Raw genomic sequence first — 20,622 nt, 5'->3', positions numbered from 1 at the left:
TTCAAGTTCGGTCGCACGTTTAATGCCTCATTTTCTTTCCGTCTAACTTGTTCTCGATGCGAAACAAAACGCGACTTCGATTCTATAAGAATTATGCGACAATGACCGGCGACGCAGCCGATCACGTGAGAGATCGAGAGTCATTGTCGCGTAATTCGTACAGAATCGAAGTCGCGTTTTGTTTCGCACCGAGAACAAGTTAGCCGGTAAGTTAATGCATTAATCAACGTTACTTCGCAAGTTTGAACTGTACCTAAAGAATGTCGATTCAATTGTAGAACGATTAGTCGGATGATAGTACACGGCATATCGAAACTTGTGATTGGGAACTTGTTGTTGATAACATTAAAGCATCGAAACGTAATAAAGATGTGATTCGAGGAATCGCGCGAGGCGGTTCGACAGCCGCGAAATTGAAAATGGACAGAGTTAGAAACGAACGAACGACGTGCAGGCTGGACGAGAGGAAAGAAAGGAAGAACGGCTGATCAGTAGCTGCGGATGGAAGTAGTTGCAGACATTATTTTAGTGTCGGTGTGAACGGAGCATGTGCGGAGTTTGAAACACGTGTACATGCACGGTGTACACATCGCCGGATAGTGGCTGGTGTGGCTAATTTGTAAATTGGCTGACGAGTAGTTGCCGCTGGTCGAGCCGAGCTTCTGAAGCTTCTGCATCAGCTTTCCAGGCCGCGTTGGCCAGAGAGTGAGTGCTTGCGGTGTGTATCGGCGAGTCGCATTCCCATACCGTGAGAATAATTTTAAAGGTGAAATGTGTCGATAGTCGAGGGTGATTTTTGTGTGTACTTTTCGGCACTGATTCTTCATATTCCGTAAGTCCGTGACTGCGACGTGAGAGAGAGAGAGGGAGAGAGAGATGGGGAAGTGCCGACTTCGAGGCGGAAAAGAACGCCGGTAATAATGAACTCGACGATCGATCAGCTACCGATTCGACGAATAAACTGTGGGTGACCAAGCAAAGTGGAATAGTTACGTGAGATGGGAAAAAGGAGGATAACGATCTTCCAGGAGAGGATGACCTGTGACGGTGATGCTCGTCGGGTGGTGACATCGAAGAACGTTTCGGGTATTTTCATAGTAACCTACAGTTGCGAAAGTTGGTGGTCAAGGGAGGTTTGAGACCGTGGTTAAAGCTGGAAGAGACGAGACGCGTTCAAAATGGCGAATCAGACCGGGAACATCGAGCTTCTTCAGACTCAGCCTGAGGGCAGCGAAGAGGAAGTCGACAAGGAGTGGGAAGAGTTCACCAGGCTCATGGCTAAGCTCAAGGGAAATAGAAAGAACCATCCTCACAGGTGAAACGAAACTATCGGAATCGCGTAAGCTATAAATTAGCGATTTTCAGGTTTTACCGTAACCGAAGAATGTCGTTGTAGTTCTTGGTGAAAAATGAGAATGAGCTTTGATGCTGTACCGAGGAAACTTCCTTTTTCGATCATGCAGTTTACACTACTTTCATTAAATATAATACTTTCACAAAATTCGTTTGACTGGAAAAATTGGAGTCAATTAAACGAACAATAATTTAATGTTTTAGCAGACTGGAAATCGATGATCACACTGAACAGCTATATTCTGCCATATTTTCTTTTCTTATTCCAACAGCATTTGAACCGTTATACTTATATATTATACAACGATACCCATATTTGATTAGAATTTTCTCGTAACTACAACGAATGAAATATTTCTCAATCGTAAGTTTATTCCGAATCCTTTATACCGTATACGTGAAAATTATAGCGATCAGTGGAATCATTTTCACAGACTATTATTATACCTTAAACGAGCAATTTGTTTGTTTTTTCGTTTCGATCTCAGTTGTAAATTTAACCGTCGTGTATTGATTTCCCTGATGTATAATCTTGTGTGTAAGATTTTGTAACGGTTAAAATTGAACCCGCAGGCCATCTCAGGCTTTCTACCCATGTCCTCCGCCGAATCCTGAAGAAGAGCAACAGGAATTCGACGCCTTCGACTACATTAACACTTTTGTAAGATAATAAGAACTATCAAGAAACTATATAATATAATATAAATATAATAGCGGAATGGCTTTAGCTGAAACAATGAAACTAGAAGTAGAATTACAAAGCACAGCATTGATTCAATAAGTGCAACTGTTTTATAAGTCTGTTACAATTTTTCTATGCATGACGTACGCGGTAATAATGCCTGAATAATCGAAACCCTATTCATTAAAACGGTGCTTGATCTGTAATTATTTCCTATAATAATAAAACGAAAAAAGCTCGTCAAGTTGAAAAGTAAATATCGCACGCAATAGGATGTATGATATATGATTAAAGCAGCATGAAATAAATGAAAAACAAAAAAACTTTTCGATTTTTTCTCCCCACTTCTTTGTACGCGACCTGGTTTTACAAAAATAATCATCCCTAATAAATGTCATAACAACCGCATAATCTGGAATGAATGATTTATTGGCATGATCACGAAGTTGATAATTTTTTCATTATTCATACAACGTAAGTCACGAGAATGTTATTCATCTATAATACCTGGCTGATCAGCCAGACAACTGTGTTTCACGTTTTATGGAAGATCGTCCTCAATTGATATTTTACTTTTTTAAAATTTTTTTTCAAACTATGGAGAATAGTGAAAAAAGAGTTTTTTCTCATTCCTTACACGAATCAAAATAACAATTTACGTCGTTAAGAATAACCAGACTTGTAGATAATATTAGGTCTCCAGTCGATGTTTGAGAAGTGCACGTCTGACAACTTTTTCATTATTAATTCAATCTCGTAAAATAGTTGTAATTTAATATGAACTTTTAATTGAGAACGCACAATTTTTCCCAGAATCTTTCTTTTAATCCAAACAAATTTTTTAGGCTGTGCTACTGTGAAATCGCTAATCATTTTTTTTTCTGCAATACTCTAATAGGTAAACAGAAAATAGACAATGTAAAAAGTGAAATGAAGTAAGGTCGAATCGCTTCGCGGCCTCGATTCTCCTTTCAACGGTGACGTTAATTCATGCAATGCGGTGAACGGAGCGTGACGTCGTTGCAGTTTAGTGACGTCACGGCTTCTTGGGACAGTCATATTTTTTTCCTAGCAATTAGAGTGAAAGTGAGAGAGAGACAAAGAGCGAGGGGAAAACCTTAGAAAGCCTTGTAAGGTTACTCGAGAAGATTTGATAGCCAAAAATTGATGCTTATTATTATTTTATCACGAGATGATGCACGTTGAATATTTGTCGGATAATTATATTCGTACGTGCGAAAATGGCAAAATAATGGAATTATAAACAAAAGTTTAGATATCGATGTTTCCTTTTAAATCGCTTTGAAAGTCTTCGAAATATAGTCTAAGAATGTATTAGAAAGATGATTCGGAATTAAAAAAAAAAAATCTACTCGATTTAGAACATTTTTTTTTTAAACGATTAGAAACGAAGCATCGATGTCTGAAATTTTGATTCCACTGTTTACTATTTTCGAATTTTCAAGAAATCGCTCGGATGAATATAAGTATGTCACAATCGTGCTCCATTTAAGACTGTCTCGTATAGACAAAATTTATGAAAAATGTCAACTTGCAACTTACTTAATAAGACGCGTCGGTTAAACTTGCAAAATTTTTCAACTTAAATGACATTTTAACCGTACATATATGTACCGATAAAGTTTCACAAAACGAGTAAATTATTTAACCTGTGTGGATTAATCAAGTATTTTGTATAGCGTGCATCGGGCATTATACGTATTATAATATTATAACAACAAGGTGAAACTTTGCGAGACGTCTGTGAAAATTCTATATTTAAAATCAATGTGTAATATACCGCGCGCACACACAAAAACGTCAGCGACTGGCTTCGGGCCAAAAAATCAACGGCTTGGTTAATACCAGTCATTATACTTATATATATTACATTATTCCAAATGTGTGCACAGTTGGACTCCGTCGTGAAAGCTAAGCTTTGATTTTGCGCAAACGGTATTATACACTTTGAAGATCGCTTGTTTTTTTTTTTTTTTTTTTTTTCTTTGTTTCTTTTCTCTCTAACCTTCGTCGACGATGAGATTTGAACGGTTTCCGTTTTGCCAATTTTAAGAAAATGACTCATCTCGTGTAGCAAGGAAATAGTTAATGAGTTTCTTAAACCGGGGGGAAAAAAAATGAAATGTTCTCATAAATTCTTAAGGAATTTTTGACGCCATGTAACGTTTTTTCTCTCCTTCACTTTGTCTTTCTTTCATTCTTTTCGTTCATAAATACACAGGCGCGATACAGGAGAGGCATGCGGAATTATCGTTGACTCAACTATGCGCACGAGGAAATTGAAATTTCAATGCAATATCGAAAAGAAGATGAAAAAAGAAGCAAGAAAGAAATAAATAGAACGTCGGAACGAAGAATAGAAATACCACAAATTTTTCCATTGCACAACGTTTCGAGACAAAGATTATTTATACATATAATTTAACGTGTTGTATACGTAGAAAATATGAGTTCCCGAATTCTCATCGTTTAAATTCTCATCCACATTCGTTTTACGTTTTTCAATTCTAATAATACAATAACATAATTTCCTTGTCGGTTTTATTCCTTTCTCTTACCAATTCTTATTTTTCGAAAAGACAGTTTTCATGATATTTTTAAACGTACACTGACAACGTGTCACTTTTTGTGATCGTTTCATTTTTTTTTTTTTATTTTCATACCTGTTTCAAATCTGGTATAACACTTACCGCATCTCCGATTTGATTACTGATTTTTTAAATTGTTTCTCCAGTGTTAAAATACATTTACCATTTTTGCAAAAAAAAATTTTTTTTCTCGGTCGATAAAAATTAATTTAGGTATCTCGAGATGGGTTTGAAAATTCGTAGGGTAAAGACGAGTGATTGAAAAAATGTGAAACTTTTTTTAGAAGATTTTCAGACGCCATAGTAACGCAGCAAAAATCTTTAATTAAATAAAAAAATGTCACGGTCAATCGTTGACTGACTTGGCTTGTAATGCCGATCTATATTAAGCTGTGAAAAAAACTGAACAAAACTTTTAGCAGAGCAAATGAACCCAAAAATATACATCCGCTTAGATTTTCCGACGTTTCTCTCTCCTAGCGCGATTTGTCTACAGTTTTTAATTAATTCACGGTATACCGATTCTTACCAGATGAACGGATCAGCTGATTTTATTCGCAGGCCGTGATCGTATAAATTCTGTAGTAGGTAATGTTATATATACATGTGTATTGTGTACGCATAAGGTTACGTCAATTCAAACATATATAACGTACACCCGTTTTGGTAGGCCGAGGACGTGATCGGCGTACACAAATCAGCTTGCAGCGTTGTAAATCACGTTCTTCTTCGTTTCCTTTATCTACCGTATCTATATATGAGGGATTCTCCGTCGACTCGGCCACTTTTTTTTCGACCATCTCAGATCTGCCCCATAATTGGTTATATCAAAGTACTACTAAAAGGTACTCTATGTGAATTATTTCAGATTTTTTAATTCATTATTTGAGAAATTGCCGTTTACTTTTCAAATGAATATATCTCGGAAACTTGAAGTAACTGAAAAAAATGACTCTACATAGAAGTTGTAGTTTTTTGTTAGCTTTCGCGAGGAATTTTTGAAAAAATTTTTACCTACCGGTAACGCTGATTTTTTACCAAAAAAGGACGAAATTATTTTTTTTATTCAAAAAGGACCCTTTTTTTTTGCTGAAAAAATTACAGAGTCTTCCAATATGTGTGACAATATCGCCAAAAAATCGCCAGAGTGGCACGGATCGAGGTTCTAGGGTAAAAAAAATGAACCCACACAAATTCGGTCGAGGTTCCAGTATAAAAAAATTAATTTGTGCGGCTTTATTTTTTGTGCGGCCAAGCTGACGGCGAATCCCTCATATATAACGTGTATACAATACATATACATATTATTAGAGTGGCCCTTAATATTGTTAAAAAAAAAAAAAATTTCTCTCACCCTTTAAATTGACTCGAAATACTAAAAAATGATTTTTAAACGTGAAATCCGCTCTTAATTTTAATATTAACTCGTGCCTCAAAGGCGCTTTAAAGGAGTTAAAATCGATTAGAAGTAATTATCGAGGTAAAAAATTTGAAAAAAATAATTTTTGCATAGTTTTTCCTGCGAAAATCAATGCCGTTATTCGTATTTCGAAAGCGTTGCTTTTTTTTACATGAAATCGATACGAGAAAATCGAAAAATAATCGGATCAAAATACCACCACGCTAGATTGGCAATAATTATGTTCGGAGATGTTACATTGATTTCCAGCTCATTTTTGTTAAAGTTTCATCTTTTTTCACATTAAAAATTTTCCAAAAAACAACTTATTTCTGCTTCTTAAATTCAAATCAAATAATCTCTTATTTTATCGAATTAAAAACGATTATTTTATATGTATTTATTATTATAAAATTACTTTTAGATTAGTTTAAGCTGCTACGTAATGTTATTTCATTGTTTACATGCAAATTGATGAAAAAAATGATTAAAAAATCGATTTTAACTCCTTTAAAGAGTCTTTGGGCTATATATACACGGGTTAATATTAAAATTGAGAGCGGATTTCATTTTTTGTACATGTATACGTTATACTGTATGAAAAAAATCGACCATTTTTTTTTCAAATTCCAGTCTGAAGTATTGTTCAAAATGACGAAAAAAAGCTGCCGTCCAAGTTTCAGCTCTGTACTCTCTGTAGGGGAGAAAAGCTTAGGTTCGCGAGCTTATTAAGCGAATTATCAGGTAGCAAAATTAAATTTTTGGAAAAATATATGTTTACAGTTTGAAGTCTGAAACCGAACTGTTTTTACAATAACGATGGTTGACGCAGCAGCCTGATTCATTTTATAACATATGAGAGCATTAGATTGATATTCAATTACATACCGCAGTGTATAAATCGACGAGAAAAGATAATAAATAAATTTAAATCGAATCAACTGCGAACGAGATTTTTGAAATTTTATTCTTTCTCGATTTTCTTAGATTCGGCGAAACATTACGTTCAATTTCGAATGCACGCATATATTATTATGTTATATACTTCGCGTTATTAATTTCGAATAAAATCGAAAACAGACTGTAATCTGTACAAGGTATATATTCACATGCATATGTATGAGGCATTCCATGACATCTCGATCAAGATTTTTACGTCCATGTCTCAGATTGGCTTTTCAAGTTTTGGTATGAAAGTAAATGACGAAAAATGCAATCGCAATTTTTTTCAGAATATTTACGACCCAGCGTACCTGAAGTACGATGTAAAAACTTTAAAAAAAAGAACCTACTTTCTAAGATCTGAAAAATTCAGAAAAGTCTTTCATTTTTCTTATTAATCTTTTGAATTTATGAAATCTTCATCTTCTAACAGGTGTCAAAAACTTTTGTTATACTTTACAAGATTTCTCTGAATTTTCTCAGAATCGAGAAAGTGAGTTTTTTTTTTTTTTTAAGTTTTTAAATAATACTTCAGATACGCTGGGTCGAAAAATTGTGAAAAAAATTGCGATTGTATCTATCGTCACGTGCTATCATACAGAAATTATAAAGCCAATCTGAGACATCGACGCAAAATCTTGATCAAGATCTCATGGAATACCCCATATATATATATAAATATATATATATATAAACATGCATGCATATAAGTCTGCTGCTAAATTGTTTTTTTTTTTTTGTTGTCAATTTCGCAATTATAATCGCATTTGAACCGTACGAAAGGACGAAACGTTTGTAATACAACAACATTTGCACATATGTATAGTATTATATATATATATATGTATAACCGTACAACGAATTACCTATAAAACTGTTACATCCGGCTCACCTTGATCTTCGGATTTGTTGTTATACTTGATATATATTTTTTCTTTCTTTCCCCCCCTCCCATAGCTCTTCGTAATAGTTAGGATAGGAATGTAGGTAATAAATGTACTCCTTCATCGCACCTGTGCTGAAACTTCGGCTTTTTCATTTTATTTTTTGTAACCACGACGAATGAAATAACGTGCGTATTTTATAATGTGAATAAAAGTACGTGTCCGATACGCTACGTACGAGAAATCACAGCACGTGTTGCCCGAAGGCACTCGTTGATTTATTATCATTATCGTCGTCGTCGTCTCCTTATTACGAATTCATACTTTGTCTTCGAATTTTCCAACGCTTGCTGTTGTCGTGGTGGAAATATATTTATCGAATATATTTTTCGATAAAAAAGACTGCATCTTCACGAATATCATGTGAAATTCATTTTAAGATAGATTCTCAAGAAATGAAACAAAAAAAGAAGATATGCATGAAACGGCATCGGCATAGTATTAATTATATATAACATCGAAATTATTAGGGTGGGATTATCATAATTAATACTTAGTACAAATAGTGCGAAACGGATGTTCAAAAAATTCGAGATCCCTGAAATATTTATTGCATCGATTCAATTATGATTCCACTATCGTTCCGGAACTTTAAACATTTGACGGAACATACTCCGGAAGGTCTGTTTTTACCCTCAAAAAGTACAAATACAAAGAAGTATGAAAAACGATTTTTTTTTTTTTTTTAGCCTCTCAGTTTATTACAGGATTGGAAATGTCAAAAAATATGTTTCTTTTTACGAGTTTCCGAGGATTCACCTTAAAATGGATTTGATATTTTAAGAGAATAGAAGAAAAAAAAAGATTCAAGGTGAGGAAACGCCAAAGAATCGACGACAAGTTTTGAATTCGAAAACGGTGGATAAAATTGATCGACCCGTGTTTCTCCTGTTGTAAAATGATAAATCGGCCTAAAAGTTGTACAATGTTCGTGCATCTTACTTAGTGTTATTAAACTATAATGAAATACGATCCAAATTCACCTTAGAGAAATTATAAGCTTATAGATCGACGTTTGATCGAGTTTATATTTATCCTCATGCGGTATGCACGATGTGCTCCTTGAGAAATACTACAAGTCGCTACTTAACACAACCTCACCTCGCCTCTCTGATCCGACGAGAAAACTCAGTTCGTTGCCAAACTTTCGATGTCGGTATTAAACGCGTGGCAAATGGTACACGATACGTACATATCTATGTACACCAGAGTAAAACGGAGAACCATATGCATGATCTATCTATCAAACGTCAGTCAAAAAGCAAATCTTTAGTTCGGGAGTTGGTGCAGTGCCGGAAGCATACGCGAACCGGGTTATGCTGCACTTTGGTAAAAAATTATCGTTTCTCATTCCCTGTTGTATGAATTTAACCAACGTTACGTCACGAGGAATACCTTTGTACGATTATTAATAACAATAAAAATAATAACAGTGGCGCATTGAGTAATACAAGAAAATAAAAACGACCAACCGTATCACAGTAATGATTATAACAACGGTAATCGAATAAAATAGAACGTATTAAATTAAACGAACACTAAATAGAGTTTGAGAAAAAAAAGAAACGCGAATATATTGTACATTCGTTGAAACGAAATGGAAAAATCGCGAGAGTGAGAATAAGGATAAAATAAAGTATCGATCGGTATACTCTTCGAAAGATGTCATAAAAATCGATATGCGGATTATTGGTTGACGATATACTTGTTTAATACATGCATATTACGCGCAAGCGCGTTTACTATTACATAATAATAGTATATAATCCACGTGACGCATGACGCGTTTCAGGTACATAACATACATAGTTATATGAAAATGCAGTCAATGCCCTCGACGTGATTCGATCACATAGGTATATGCATGTAAATATAATATAATGTAGCATACACGTGTTCAGGTATATTGTACGATAAAATGTTTTCCTACAATCTTAAAACTATTGTTACAATACACATTTCGCGAAACAATGATTCATTTTACGAATGAAAAATTGTCGTCCGTTACTTATTTTTTTTTTTTTCAACATTTTTTCCGCTTTATTTTGTATAATCTTACTCGACGCGTTGAAACGATCGGTTTATAATTGTTATCAGCACTGATACCGGTATCGATTACAAGAATAATAACAATACCAATAATGATGGTGATTATTGTAATAACGAAATCGAGAGGAAACTATAATCTGCACGTTTAATTTTTCTTTTTAAACAATCGAATATTAAATAATTAGAGAAAAGTTTAAACAAAGAAAAACGCGAATGAGCATTAGAGAGAATTTTGTCACAGTTGCCAACAATACTTGTAGGTATACATTGAGATGTATGTATGTATATGTACATATGTATAATACAACAATACCGCACTATTATCGCGCGTGATCGGCTGACTCTATATTATAAGCATGCTCATCTAAATTTAACGCATTAGTCGTCTAAAAGTCTTGGCCGCGTTGTAACTTAACTCTCTTCGCCTAAAAACGAGACGGAACAAATATCTGCAACAACGAAAACGAAAGGAAAAACGATGTTCTTATTCGAAGAAGAATCGTCGATCAACGTTCATCGATCGTTCAAACGATCCGCTTCGTTCGTCACCTGATTTGAAGAGAAGAAAAAATAATAGGAAGAAAAAAAAAAAAAAACAAGAATACGACGAAACGAAATTCGGAACATTTTTTAAATAATACAAACAGCCTTTTCCATGCCGTTTTACGTACTGCTGATGCTGATGCTGTTGCTCGACGCATTTTACGAAACAAAAATTACTCGTTGTAACGATTTGAATGTTGATGCCGGCAGTTGCAGTTCTAAACAACAGAGCATATTTCGTCTGCAACGATGAATACGTTGTAAGTTTATGATGTAATTCATCGGGACAAAGAAGAGAGAGGGAGAAATCTCTTACGTCGTGACTGTCGATTACGTTTAGTAATTCTTTACTTTAAATTTTTTTGTTCTCTCCCTCTCTCTCTCTCTCTTTCTCTCTCTTTTCCATCATTACACGCAAAATCACGTATTTGAACTGAAGATAATTTTTTTCACCCCGTCCCATCTCATCAATTAAATTAAATTTTCATAAGCATACTTATATGCTGGGAACTGTTTACTGTACACATGCGTATTATTATCAATATTTGAAATCGTGTAAATCTTATTGTCTGTTGTACGATTATGCAGTTACACACATAGGTTCGTCATTCGTCACGTGTCGAAATAAAACAAAGAGAGTAAGAAATAAACCAGACGACGTCAAAACAACGGGTGCGAAAGAAAACAAAGTCTTCATCTTGAAAGAAAAAAACCGCTGCAGGCAGCAATCGACGCCTGCATTTAGATGACGATGACGCGCATGCGTGAAATGCGGGTTGCGAGTTATTTGGCGCATATTTTCACCGTCATTTGTTTATCAAAAAAAGAGAGAAATTTCAGCCGAATCGTTGGGACAACTGCATGGTTAAAAAATGTGTGTAGATACAGAAATTTTCAATTTGTGACATCGAGAAAACGATTTTTCTCCTCTTTTCCTTTTTCTTTTCTTAATCTTTAACGACCGATTCGAGATAAAGGAAAGGAAAAACTAAAACAACAACAACACTGTATCTACATACTTAAATTCATCAATGCATTATTATTCATTTACGTACTTATATCTATAAATGAGAGAATTACAAATCCGTTATCAAATGAGTATAGGTATACATACTATACACATACGAAACGCGTTAAGACCGTTAATTGTCAGTCGTATCTGCACAAGAGAAGAAACACAGCAACGCAAAAAAAGAGAAAGAAGGCAAAAAAACGTCTCTGACTGGTCGATACATAGTAACTTGTACTACTGTATGTATGGATACCGATTTTCATCGCGACGATAAAGTAACAATATATAATTTTGATCGGACTCCAAGTAAATTGCGCAACATTTACCTAATGAGGTATCCGTATATATATACATGTATATATATGTATAATTCTCGAGGGAGAAAAATATTGTAAACAAAAAAATCATGATCATCATCATCTTCATTATCATCAAGAAGACTATCATCCTGCACCCATCGCATGGAATGCCTAGTACAAACGGAGACTCGTAACAAGTTAACAAAAAGAGAACGTGCAGTTCGCTGGTCAAATGAAAAAATTTCGAAAGAAACAACCGATATTATAGTGATGATAATGTGAATGCAAAATGAGAATTGATGGTGAAAAATTTTCTAATATAATAAAAAACAATTCGCAGATGTATGGACGCTACACGAAGGACCTGGGTGAATACGCGAAAGAAGAAGCAAGAAGACTCCGATCCCACGACAGAGCCAGACGGAAATTGGACAAGGACCGTACCCACGAGCTGAGAAAGTCAAAGAAGCGAGGGCCCCTATGTAGAAAACTATTAGCTGTGCTTGCGTTCACATGGAAACACACGGGGGCCCGTTTAGGCGAGGATTGGGTCTTCCTTGCTCTCCTCGGCGTCATCATGGCCATTCTAAGCCATGCCATGGACAAGGGCATTTCACTTTGCAACAACGGTACGGGTGATGCACATTTATATGGGGCATTCCGCGCCAGTTGAGTAAACGGTTCACCATGACAGTTTTTAATTTCACCAAGGATTTTTCCTACGTCAGTACGACCCCTGATAAGCTTCCGATAATAATTTGAAATTCTATTAATCACTCGTCTTTACTCTGATTTTTTCAATCCCATCTGGAAAACGCCCAAATTGATATTTATGAAACGAGAAAAAAAAAACATTTGGTTTCCGGAATAAAACATTTTCACCCAAGATTCGCAGTGGAGATTCGATTTTTTTCTATTTTATTTATCATTGTTTCTATCTTCAAACTAGATAAGAATCTACTGAAAAAACTTTATACCAAAGCGTGAGTTTATTTTAGAATCGGAGAAGCAATAAAAAAAAAGTCAGTAATCAAATCGGAGATGCGATATGTATTATAATAGATTTTTGAGCAGGTATGAAAATAGAAAAAACGAGGTCCCACCCTGAATCTTGCGTGAAAATATTTCATTTAGGAAACCAAATGTTTTTGTTCTTGTTGCAGAAATATAAATTTGGGTGTTTTTGAGACGGATTTAAACAATCACGAAGTAAAGACGTGTGATTCAGAAAATATGAAAAAAATCTTGGAATCTTTTCGGAGGTCTGACTAACGTAGGACAAATCCTTGATGAAATTAAAAAATGTGATCAAGCGTTTACCGACTTAGCGTGGAATGCCCCAAGTACAAAGTATAGTGATTGTGCATAAGGGCAAAGTTCGTAACGCGTATGTAACAATGCCTATTAGAGAAGACACCTACATTTTGCAAAGTCAATTCCTTCAAAGTTATCCTCATGTTGGAAGATGGTGAATTTTTCTGCACCGTTTCGTTACGTTAACGTTACCAACATCAATCTCATGGTTATAGTTATGGTCAATGGTAAATTGCTACTTATATTCTCTATATACAGTCATTGAAACATTCAGTTATGACACTTTTTGCTCCGTCTCGTGAGAATACGTACATCAGATGTACAGTCCAGTCGAAACAATGCCTGAAGAAAAGGAAAAAGTGCACCACTGAGGTTCCTCAAGTTAGATTAGGTCTGACAAAGTATAAAGAAACGAAAAAAAAGCAACGGATTTGCGGAGAAAAAATTTCATTGTCAGTTATAAGCAACTTGTCAGACTAGAATTATCGTTGAAACGGAAATACCTGAAATTAAAAATTACCGACTCCAATCGTGACCCTCTGATCCTCAATCTCTTCGTTTTGACACTTCTTCGGAGACATTGTAAAAAGTAATGAAATTCCAGCGAGGATATGGCTGTACCAAGACCTGACGACGCAGCCGGCGCTGCAGTATCTAGCATGGGTGTCGCTTCCGGTGTGCCTGATCCTGTTCAGCGCAGGTTTCGTGCACATAGTAGCCCCGCAGAGCATAGGATCAGGGATCCCGGAGATGAAAACGATCCTGCGAGGAGTGGCGTTGAAGGAGTACCTGACGTTCCGAACCCTGGTGGCGAAGGTGATCGGGCTGACAGCGACACTGGGCTCGGGTTTGCCGCTGGGCAAAGAAGGTCCGTTCGTCCACATAGCGAGCATAGTGGCAACGCTGCTGTCAAAGCTGGTCACGAGCTTTCAGGGTATCTACGAAAACGAGAGTCGAAATTGCGAGATGCTGGCGGCGGCTTGCGCGGTCGGTGTCGCGGCCTGTTTCGCAGCCCCCATAGGCGGTGTTCTCTTCAGCATAGAAGTAACGACGGTTTACTTCGCCGTGAGGAATTACTGGCGAGGTTTCTTCGCCGCCGTTTGCGGTGCGACCACCTTCAGACTACTCGCCGTTTGGCTGAACAAGGAAGAAACCATCACCGCCATGTTTCCGACAAATTTTACCGCCGAATTCCCCTTCGATCCTCAGGAGTTATTCGTGTTCGCCATTATCGGTGTGGGAAGCGGTCTCGGTGGCGCTTTTTACGTATGGCTTCACAGGCAGTACGTCATATTCATGAGGAAGAACAAGAGCATGAACAGGTTCCTTCAGAAAAAGTGAGAGACTTGTCTTCGTCATCCTCGTCCTCTTTTATTTCGTTTCTTCGAACTCTAGCATGCTTTGATTTTCAGCCGGTTTTTGTATCCCGGAATCGTCACCCTCTTGGTAGCAACGATTTCGTTTCCGTTGGGCCTGGGTCAGTTCATGGCGGGAGATTTAACGACCCACGAACAGGTGCTCGGATTGTTCGTAAACTTCACGTGGTCGAAGCCGGAGTTGACAGTTCTGGAAATGAACGTCCTTCAGCACTGGTCATCCGCGTACACAGACGTCTTTGTCGGTCTCTTCAGCTACGTGGCCTTCACCGTGAGTCTTGCACACCATAAAAACATTTAAAAGTGACAATAACAGACTCTCAATCCAGTAGATGATACCGATAAATAAAAAATAGGTCGGGTCAAACCTCCGATGACAAATTTGAAATTTTCAACATTTGTTTATCATGTCGTCTTGCAGTTCATATTCTCCATAATAAGTTCAACCGTACCAGTTCCTTCGGGTATATTCATACCAGTTTTCAAAATCGGAGCAGCGCTTGGCCGAGCCGTAGGAGAAGGGATGGCTCTTTGGTTCCCGAACGGCGTCAGATACGGTGGTATTAATAGCGCAATTACACCTGGTAAGTGAATCGCCTTTTTTCCTTTCCCTCGGTAATCAAACTCCAAAATTGTCGGCCCGCAAGCCAGCAGTAACTATGTAACCAAATAATTTTTTTCCACACATTGTAATATAAGAATCACTTAATTGGTCAATTCAACCTTGTTGAATGACCGCGGCACTGCATATAAAGAAAACCATTTGCGTCAGGCAAACGTATTTATTACCTTTTCATGGCTGTGCATGGAGCCAATGAAGTTTGTTTGACTCCACCTTTGTTGATTCATAACGCTGACTGCAACCCGTTATTTGCACTCTGATAGTCGGTCTCTCTCTCTATTGCTTCGCTCGTTTCTTCACGACCTAGAGCCTCTAATTCTGGCAATTTACAATTATCTGTTTTGTTATACAGGAGGCTACGCGACCGTCGGAGCAGCGGCCTTTTCCGGCGCGGTAACGCACACGATATCAGTAAGCGTAATAGTGATCGAAATGACCGGTCAGATAACGCACATAGTGCCAATAATGATCGCGGTACTAATAAGCAACGCTATAGCGGCGCTTCTGCAGCCGAGCATATACGACAGTATAATACTGATAAAGAAGCTGCCCTACCTACCCGACTTGTTGCCATCAAGTTCAGGTACGAATCGCTAAGGGGAATTGAATAAAATCAAATTTCGCACGAGGAATGCGACATTTTCTCAAACTCGTGTCTCAATTTTCGCAGGAATGTACAACGTCTACGTCGAGGACTTCATGGTCCGTGACGTAAAGTATATCTGGCACGGAATCACCTATCAGAAGCTCAAGGACATACTGAAGGAGAACCGAAAGCTGCGGGGGTTTCCACTTGCGGATAACCCGGGCTCGATGATACTCTTGGGCTCCATCCAACGGTTGGAGCTGATCAAGCTGATAGAAAAGCACATCGGTCGAGAACGGCGGCTTCAGGTTGCTCAGAAGTGGCAAAAGGAGGCGGAAGAACGGGCGAGGGAGGAAATGGAACGGCAGCTCAGAGAACAGGAGAGAACCCGGAGGCCATCCAGGTTCGAAGTCATTCCGGCGCCCGATATTCTCAAACTTCAACGCCAGAGCGCCAGCGATCTCACAACTACTGGAAATGACGCGGTGAGTGTCACGATTAAAATTGAACGGTATTAAGTGAACGGCAAATAGGGTGACGACCGATTCTCATACGACGGTATTGAGTTTGGTAATGAAAGATTGGAAAAAAACAAACAACATTCTGCTACTTTAGTGTGATTTTCAAAGAGTTGATTCTTAATTTGATTATTACGGTGGTTTACTGCATTCATCGGCAGAGCAATTCTTCTTCAATTAAGATCACGGCCTTGAACTTTATACATCATCCTGCGATTGGAGCAATATTGAGTTGTTATTACATAACGATACCGATCTTACCGTAACTTCCTAAAAGATACTAAACTGTCAAGAAAATCAAATTTCTCTTATTCTCTAATCCATAACACTACGCAGCACGCCTTCCACTCACCGATATTCGGATCCCAGCCAAAGAAGTCGATCCTTAAAAAGACGCACTCGTTCACTCTGAAGGGTTTCAGCCCTTTAGTAAGTCCGGCAGTAACGCCATACACGACGGTAACTGGAGCTGAAAGCAGGTAAAAGACAAAGTCTCTATAAGTATGCGGTGTAAAAAAATTGACTTACAGGAACGGAGGGTTATTGTAATGGAAAATCAGAAGTACAGAGCTATACTGTACATACAGAGCTGTAAATATTGTTTTTTACTCAGAATCCGATTGGCCTTCGAGGCAATTTTCCGGAAATCAGCAACCCTGCAAGACGTTGACCCCGATCCAGAAATGGGCTCGGGAGGAAGTGTAAACGCCAACAGACAAGACAGCACGGATCTCTTGAACGTGCCTTCTCACCTGCATACCCAGTTAACACCGAGTCCGAATACATCGAAGAAAGTTCAACTGGTAGGTAAAATACAGTACTATGAAACAAATCGATGGATATCTTCGAAACGAGGAAAGATAGCACGAGCTCACGTTAATCAAATGAGCTCATATGTTCAATAAGCACCCAATTTGTCTAGTAAAATTCATTATCAAATGGACAAAATTTTTGCCAATGGTAACGATGATGGCAATGATGTTTTAGCCACGCGAGAGGGTGATCGACATGTCGGCGGAAGACCAAAAACAGTGGGAAGAAAGCGAGATGGCGCTCGAGGTCGACTTCTCGCGGTGTCACATTGACCCCGCGCCTTTTCAACTCGTCGAGCGAACCTCGTTGCTCAAGGTTCACAGCCTGTTCAGCATGGTGGGTGTAAACCATGCGTACGTAACGGCGATTGGGCGGCTAGTCGGCGTGGTGGCTTTGAAAGAGGTAAGTTTCGAGATATGTCTTCATCAGAATTCACGGTTTCGATTTTTTTCCTGCAACACCGACATCGATCAAAATTACCGACAGGGATAATAATTTTGTGATAGTATATGAAACTAACGACAACCTGACGTAGTCATTGACAATGACAATGCGTCTCTACCTTTCAATTTATACGCTACGAGACTTTCCGAATGTCCTGAAGAATTCTTAAAAAATTGTTGTTTATTCTTGCTTAGCTACGAAAAGCAATCGAGGACGCGAACTCGGGTATAATGCCGGTTCACGGTATGGAGACGGGGATCCATGGCTCGGATTCAACTTTAGGCGGTGGTGAATTGTCCTCGGATTTAAGAACCCAAATAACAATAAACTCGGTAACAAATTCCGTGACGCAGGATGATGACAGCGAAATAAGTTCACCGCACAATCATCACGAAAAGGTATGAAGAATACAAGGTTTAACGATCCTAATATTATACGCATATATATATATAGTTTAAAACCAAGCAATTGTGATATAGCATACTGTCCTACATGTAATACCTACGATATAAATCAACCCACGTTTAAAAACGGTGCGATTACAATTTATATAGGCGCACAATAATTTAATACGATTCAACAATGCATATAAAATTGTTGGGACTTTAAGAGAATGATGATTGATGTACAATGCGATGTACACAGGTACAATTAGTAAGACCAACGAGAACGACTATTATGATGATTATACATGAACTGTAAAAATGATTACCACTATGGTTATCGTTATTGTCGTTTTTCGTTGTTAATTATAATATCGGTGCTCAAATCATGCTGCAGCTTTACACAGCTTTATTTAGGTTTACAGATTGATTGATACATGTATATGGTGCCGGCATAAAATTGTCCAGTTTGTATACTGTATACAGCTATGCAGGCATGTCTGTAGTAGTATAAGTGTGAGAAATTGTATGATTGGGTATTTTTATTTTAAATCAAACAAACCGATGAACCCCTACTATACATATGTGCGGGAAAACCATTACCAGTATATCGATGCCAAATACAGGTAAAGAAATTGAAATAAAAATGTAATCTAACAATCTGTATATAATAAGTGTCGATTTGCTTTCTATTTTACTTTTTCCGCTTCTTTCATTTTTTTTTTTTTTTTTCACATCGCCTACAATCGTTAAATCCCTTGTTTCTAGTCCATAACAAAATATAAAATCGCACCACTGTTCACTAATTATTTATATATCATGATCATTTATTTATCAATTTGTTCGTCTCCGCCTTTTGAAGTTCGTTTCTTTGCATGTACAATTTTTCATGAATATGGTGAGTGAGTAAGTTGAAGTGACGAAAAAAATACGCACACAAACAATCGTTGAGAGAGCCAGAATTTGCTTTTTGAAATGCATTTTTTCTTTTTAAATTCTTTCTTTGTAAATTGTTCAACTTCTATTCACTTATGGTCTGTGTGTTTTATTCATTACATGTTTCTGATTGTCGTTTTATTTCTATTGACTAGAAACAACCGATTTTGAAGATAGATATATAACAGCCCACAAAATAATAGAATGATCAAGATATATAATAACATGAAGAAGATAAACTATCTCGTTAGAGATTTTTTTATGTCATTCAACGGTAAATACCTGTCGCACATACATCTGATGAATATTTAAATCCTAACATAAACACGGTTGTGCCAAAAATTATTTGTGTATAACGTGCGCGTGTACACAAATATGAAATACGTATTGTGTGTATATAGGCACAGGTAAACACAATATGATATATATTATTTCAAGTGAACGATCAAATGAATTCTAGTTGTCGACGTAATCGTTATTGTATAGAATTTATAATATTTATGAAATAGCGATTACCGATATGCAACATCGTTAATAATGATAAGAATTGTAATAATAAACCCTAATATACGAATATTGCCTGTACCCTGCATACAGTAATTAATAGATGATAATCTAAGTAATGAAATAAGTAAGTAAGCAAGTAATATTAGTTTATAAGTCAGGGAACAATAATTATAAGATAAGCTGTATCCGCTAGATATAATTCTTGAGTAAAAAAAAAAAAAAAAAAAACACGATATCGATGTAATATATATATGTGTATATACAGGGTGATTTGCTTCTCATCCCAGGCAAATATCACGGAAACTATTAGAGGTATGAGAAAAAGTTTAATATAAAAAGAAAAAATAGAAAGGATAGGAGAAAATGAGAGGAACTTGCATTAAGGAGTTGAATGTTTGAGTATATAATTGATCTATTATTGAAAGATATGGAGAGTGCAGTGAGAAGATGTGGAGCAGGAAAAAGGGAAGTGAGGTGAATTTAAATGTTGGCCGAATGAAAGATGACTCGAGAGTGAATAGATGGGAGGAAGGATGCAAGGGACTGGCCAGTTGCAGCTTAGGAGTAGAGAGAGAGAGAGAGTGAGGTGATGATAAGAAGACGATACTGGGTATAAGTTAGCTGTAAGAGTGTGGGAAAAGAATGTAGAGTCTGGAGGACGTAAAATTGTCAAATTTTTTTAATAAATTTTTCAAATTTCCTCAATTTTCAAAAAGTTAACTACTCGACCGCTTTTCCTCGAAACGAAGCATCGAACCCCATGCATGGTTTAAAAAAACTACGAATAGTGTTTTTGATGTGATCAAGCGTCTCCCAAAGCCCCTTAAGCGTAAAAAAATAACGAAACTTTAAAGTTAATGCCTTGTCTCAGCAACTGAATGGCCACGTGTTTCAATTTCTGAAAATTTTGTAAAAGGCAAAAAAGTAAATGGTTTTTTTTTACGTATTTGAATCTAGCTTCAAATCTGCTGCCAACTGGTCATAATCTAAGTATGGGTTTCCTAACTAAAACTACGATGTACTCAAAAAATCTCGAAAGTGGGGCAATTCACAAGTCAAACAACTGTCTTTCCCCCTCGAAACCCCGCAGGTTCTGTACAAAACTTTATCTTGTATCTCTTCCAGTTTTCGAGATATTCGCCTGGCGCGATTAAAGAAAGCCACCCTGTATACGAAGCTTTATATATAAGAGAGGAAGGAAAAATTGTTAATACGATTATACAATAATGATGATGATGACGATGAGGAGTATCAATTTTCGGAAATAAAAAAACTGTGCTGAAGAATAAAT

At 37.0% G+C, this 20,622-nt stretch overlaps 1 protein-coding gene across 6 annotated transcripts in view; it reads left to right on the top strand.

Moving 5' to 3' along the window:
- ClC-a (chloride channel protein 2) overlaps nt 1-20,621 on the top strand; it is a 44,443-nt gene extending 23,822 nt beyond the window's left edge. For 2 of the 6 annotated variants that reach the window (XM_046622383.1, XM_046622381.1), the window contains exons 2-11: nt 12,173-12,461; nt 13,751-14,483; nt 14,559-14,793; nt 14,944-15,106; nt 15,497-15,727; nt 15,815-16,215; nt 16,585-16,727; nt 16,862-17,051; nt 17,236-17,463; nt 17,700-20,621. In XM_046622383.1, coding sequence (XP_046478339.1) covers nt 12,173-12,461; nt 13,751-14,483; nt 14,559-14,793; nt 14,944-15,106; nt 15,497-15,727; nt 15,815-16,215; nt 16,585-16,727; nt 16,862-17,051; nt 17,236-17,463; nt 17,700-17,909 — 2,823 coding nt within the window. In that variant the 3' untranslated portion in view covers nt 17,910-20,621. Of the gene's footprint in view, nt 1-272; nt 1,340-1,926; nt 2,015-9,219; nt 9,259-10,030; nt 10,782-12,172; nt 12,462-13,750; nt 14,484-14,558; nt 14,794-14,943; nt 15,107-15,496; nt 15,728-15,814; nt 16,216-16,584; nt 16,728-16,861; nt 17,052-17,235; nt 17,464-17,699 lie in introns of those variants that run through there. The other 4 variants (XM_046622380.2, XM_046622384.2, XM_046622385.2 and 1 more) reach the window with 4 other exon arrangements.
- The last annotated feature ends 1 nt before the right edge of the window (nt 20,622 follows it).

Source organism: Neodiprion pinetum, chromosome 4 (assembly GCF_021155775.2).
Source record: "Neodiprion pinetum isolate iyNeoPine1 chromosome 4, iyNeoPine1.2, whole genome shotgun sequence".
Lineage (NCBI taxonomy): Eukaryota > Metazoa > Arthropoda > Insecta > Hymenoptera > Diprionidae > Neodiprion > Neodiprion pinetum.
The sequence above is the reverse complement of the archived record's forward strand: the minus strand, read 5'-3'. Positions and strand labels throughout refer to the sequence as shown.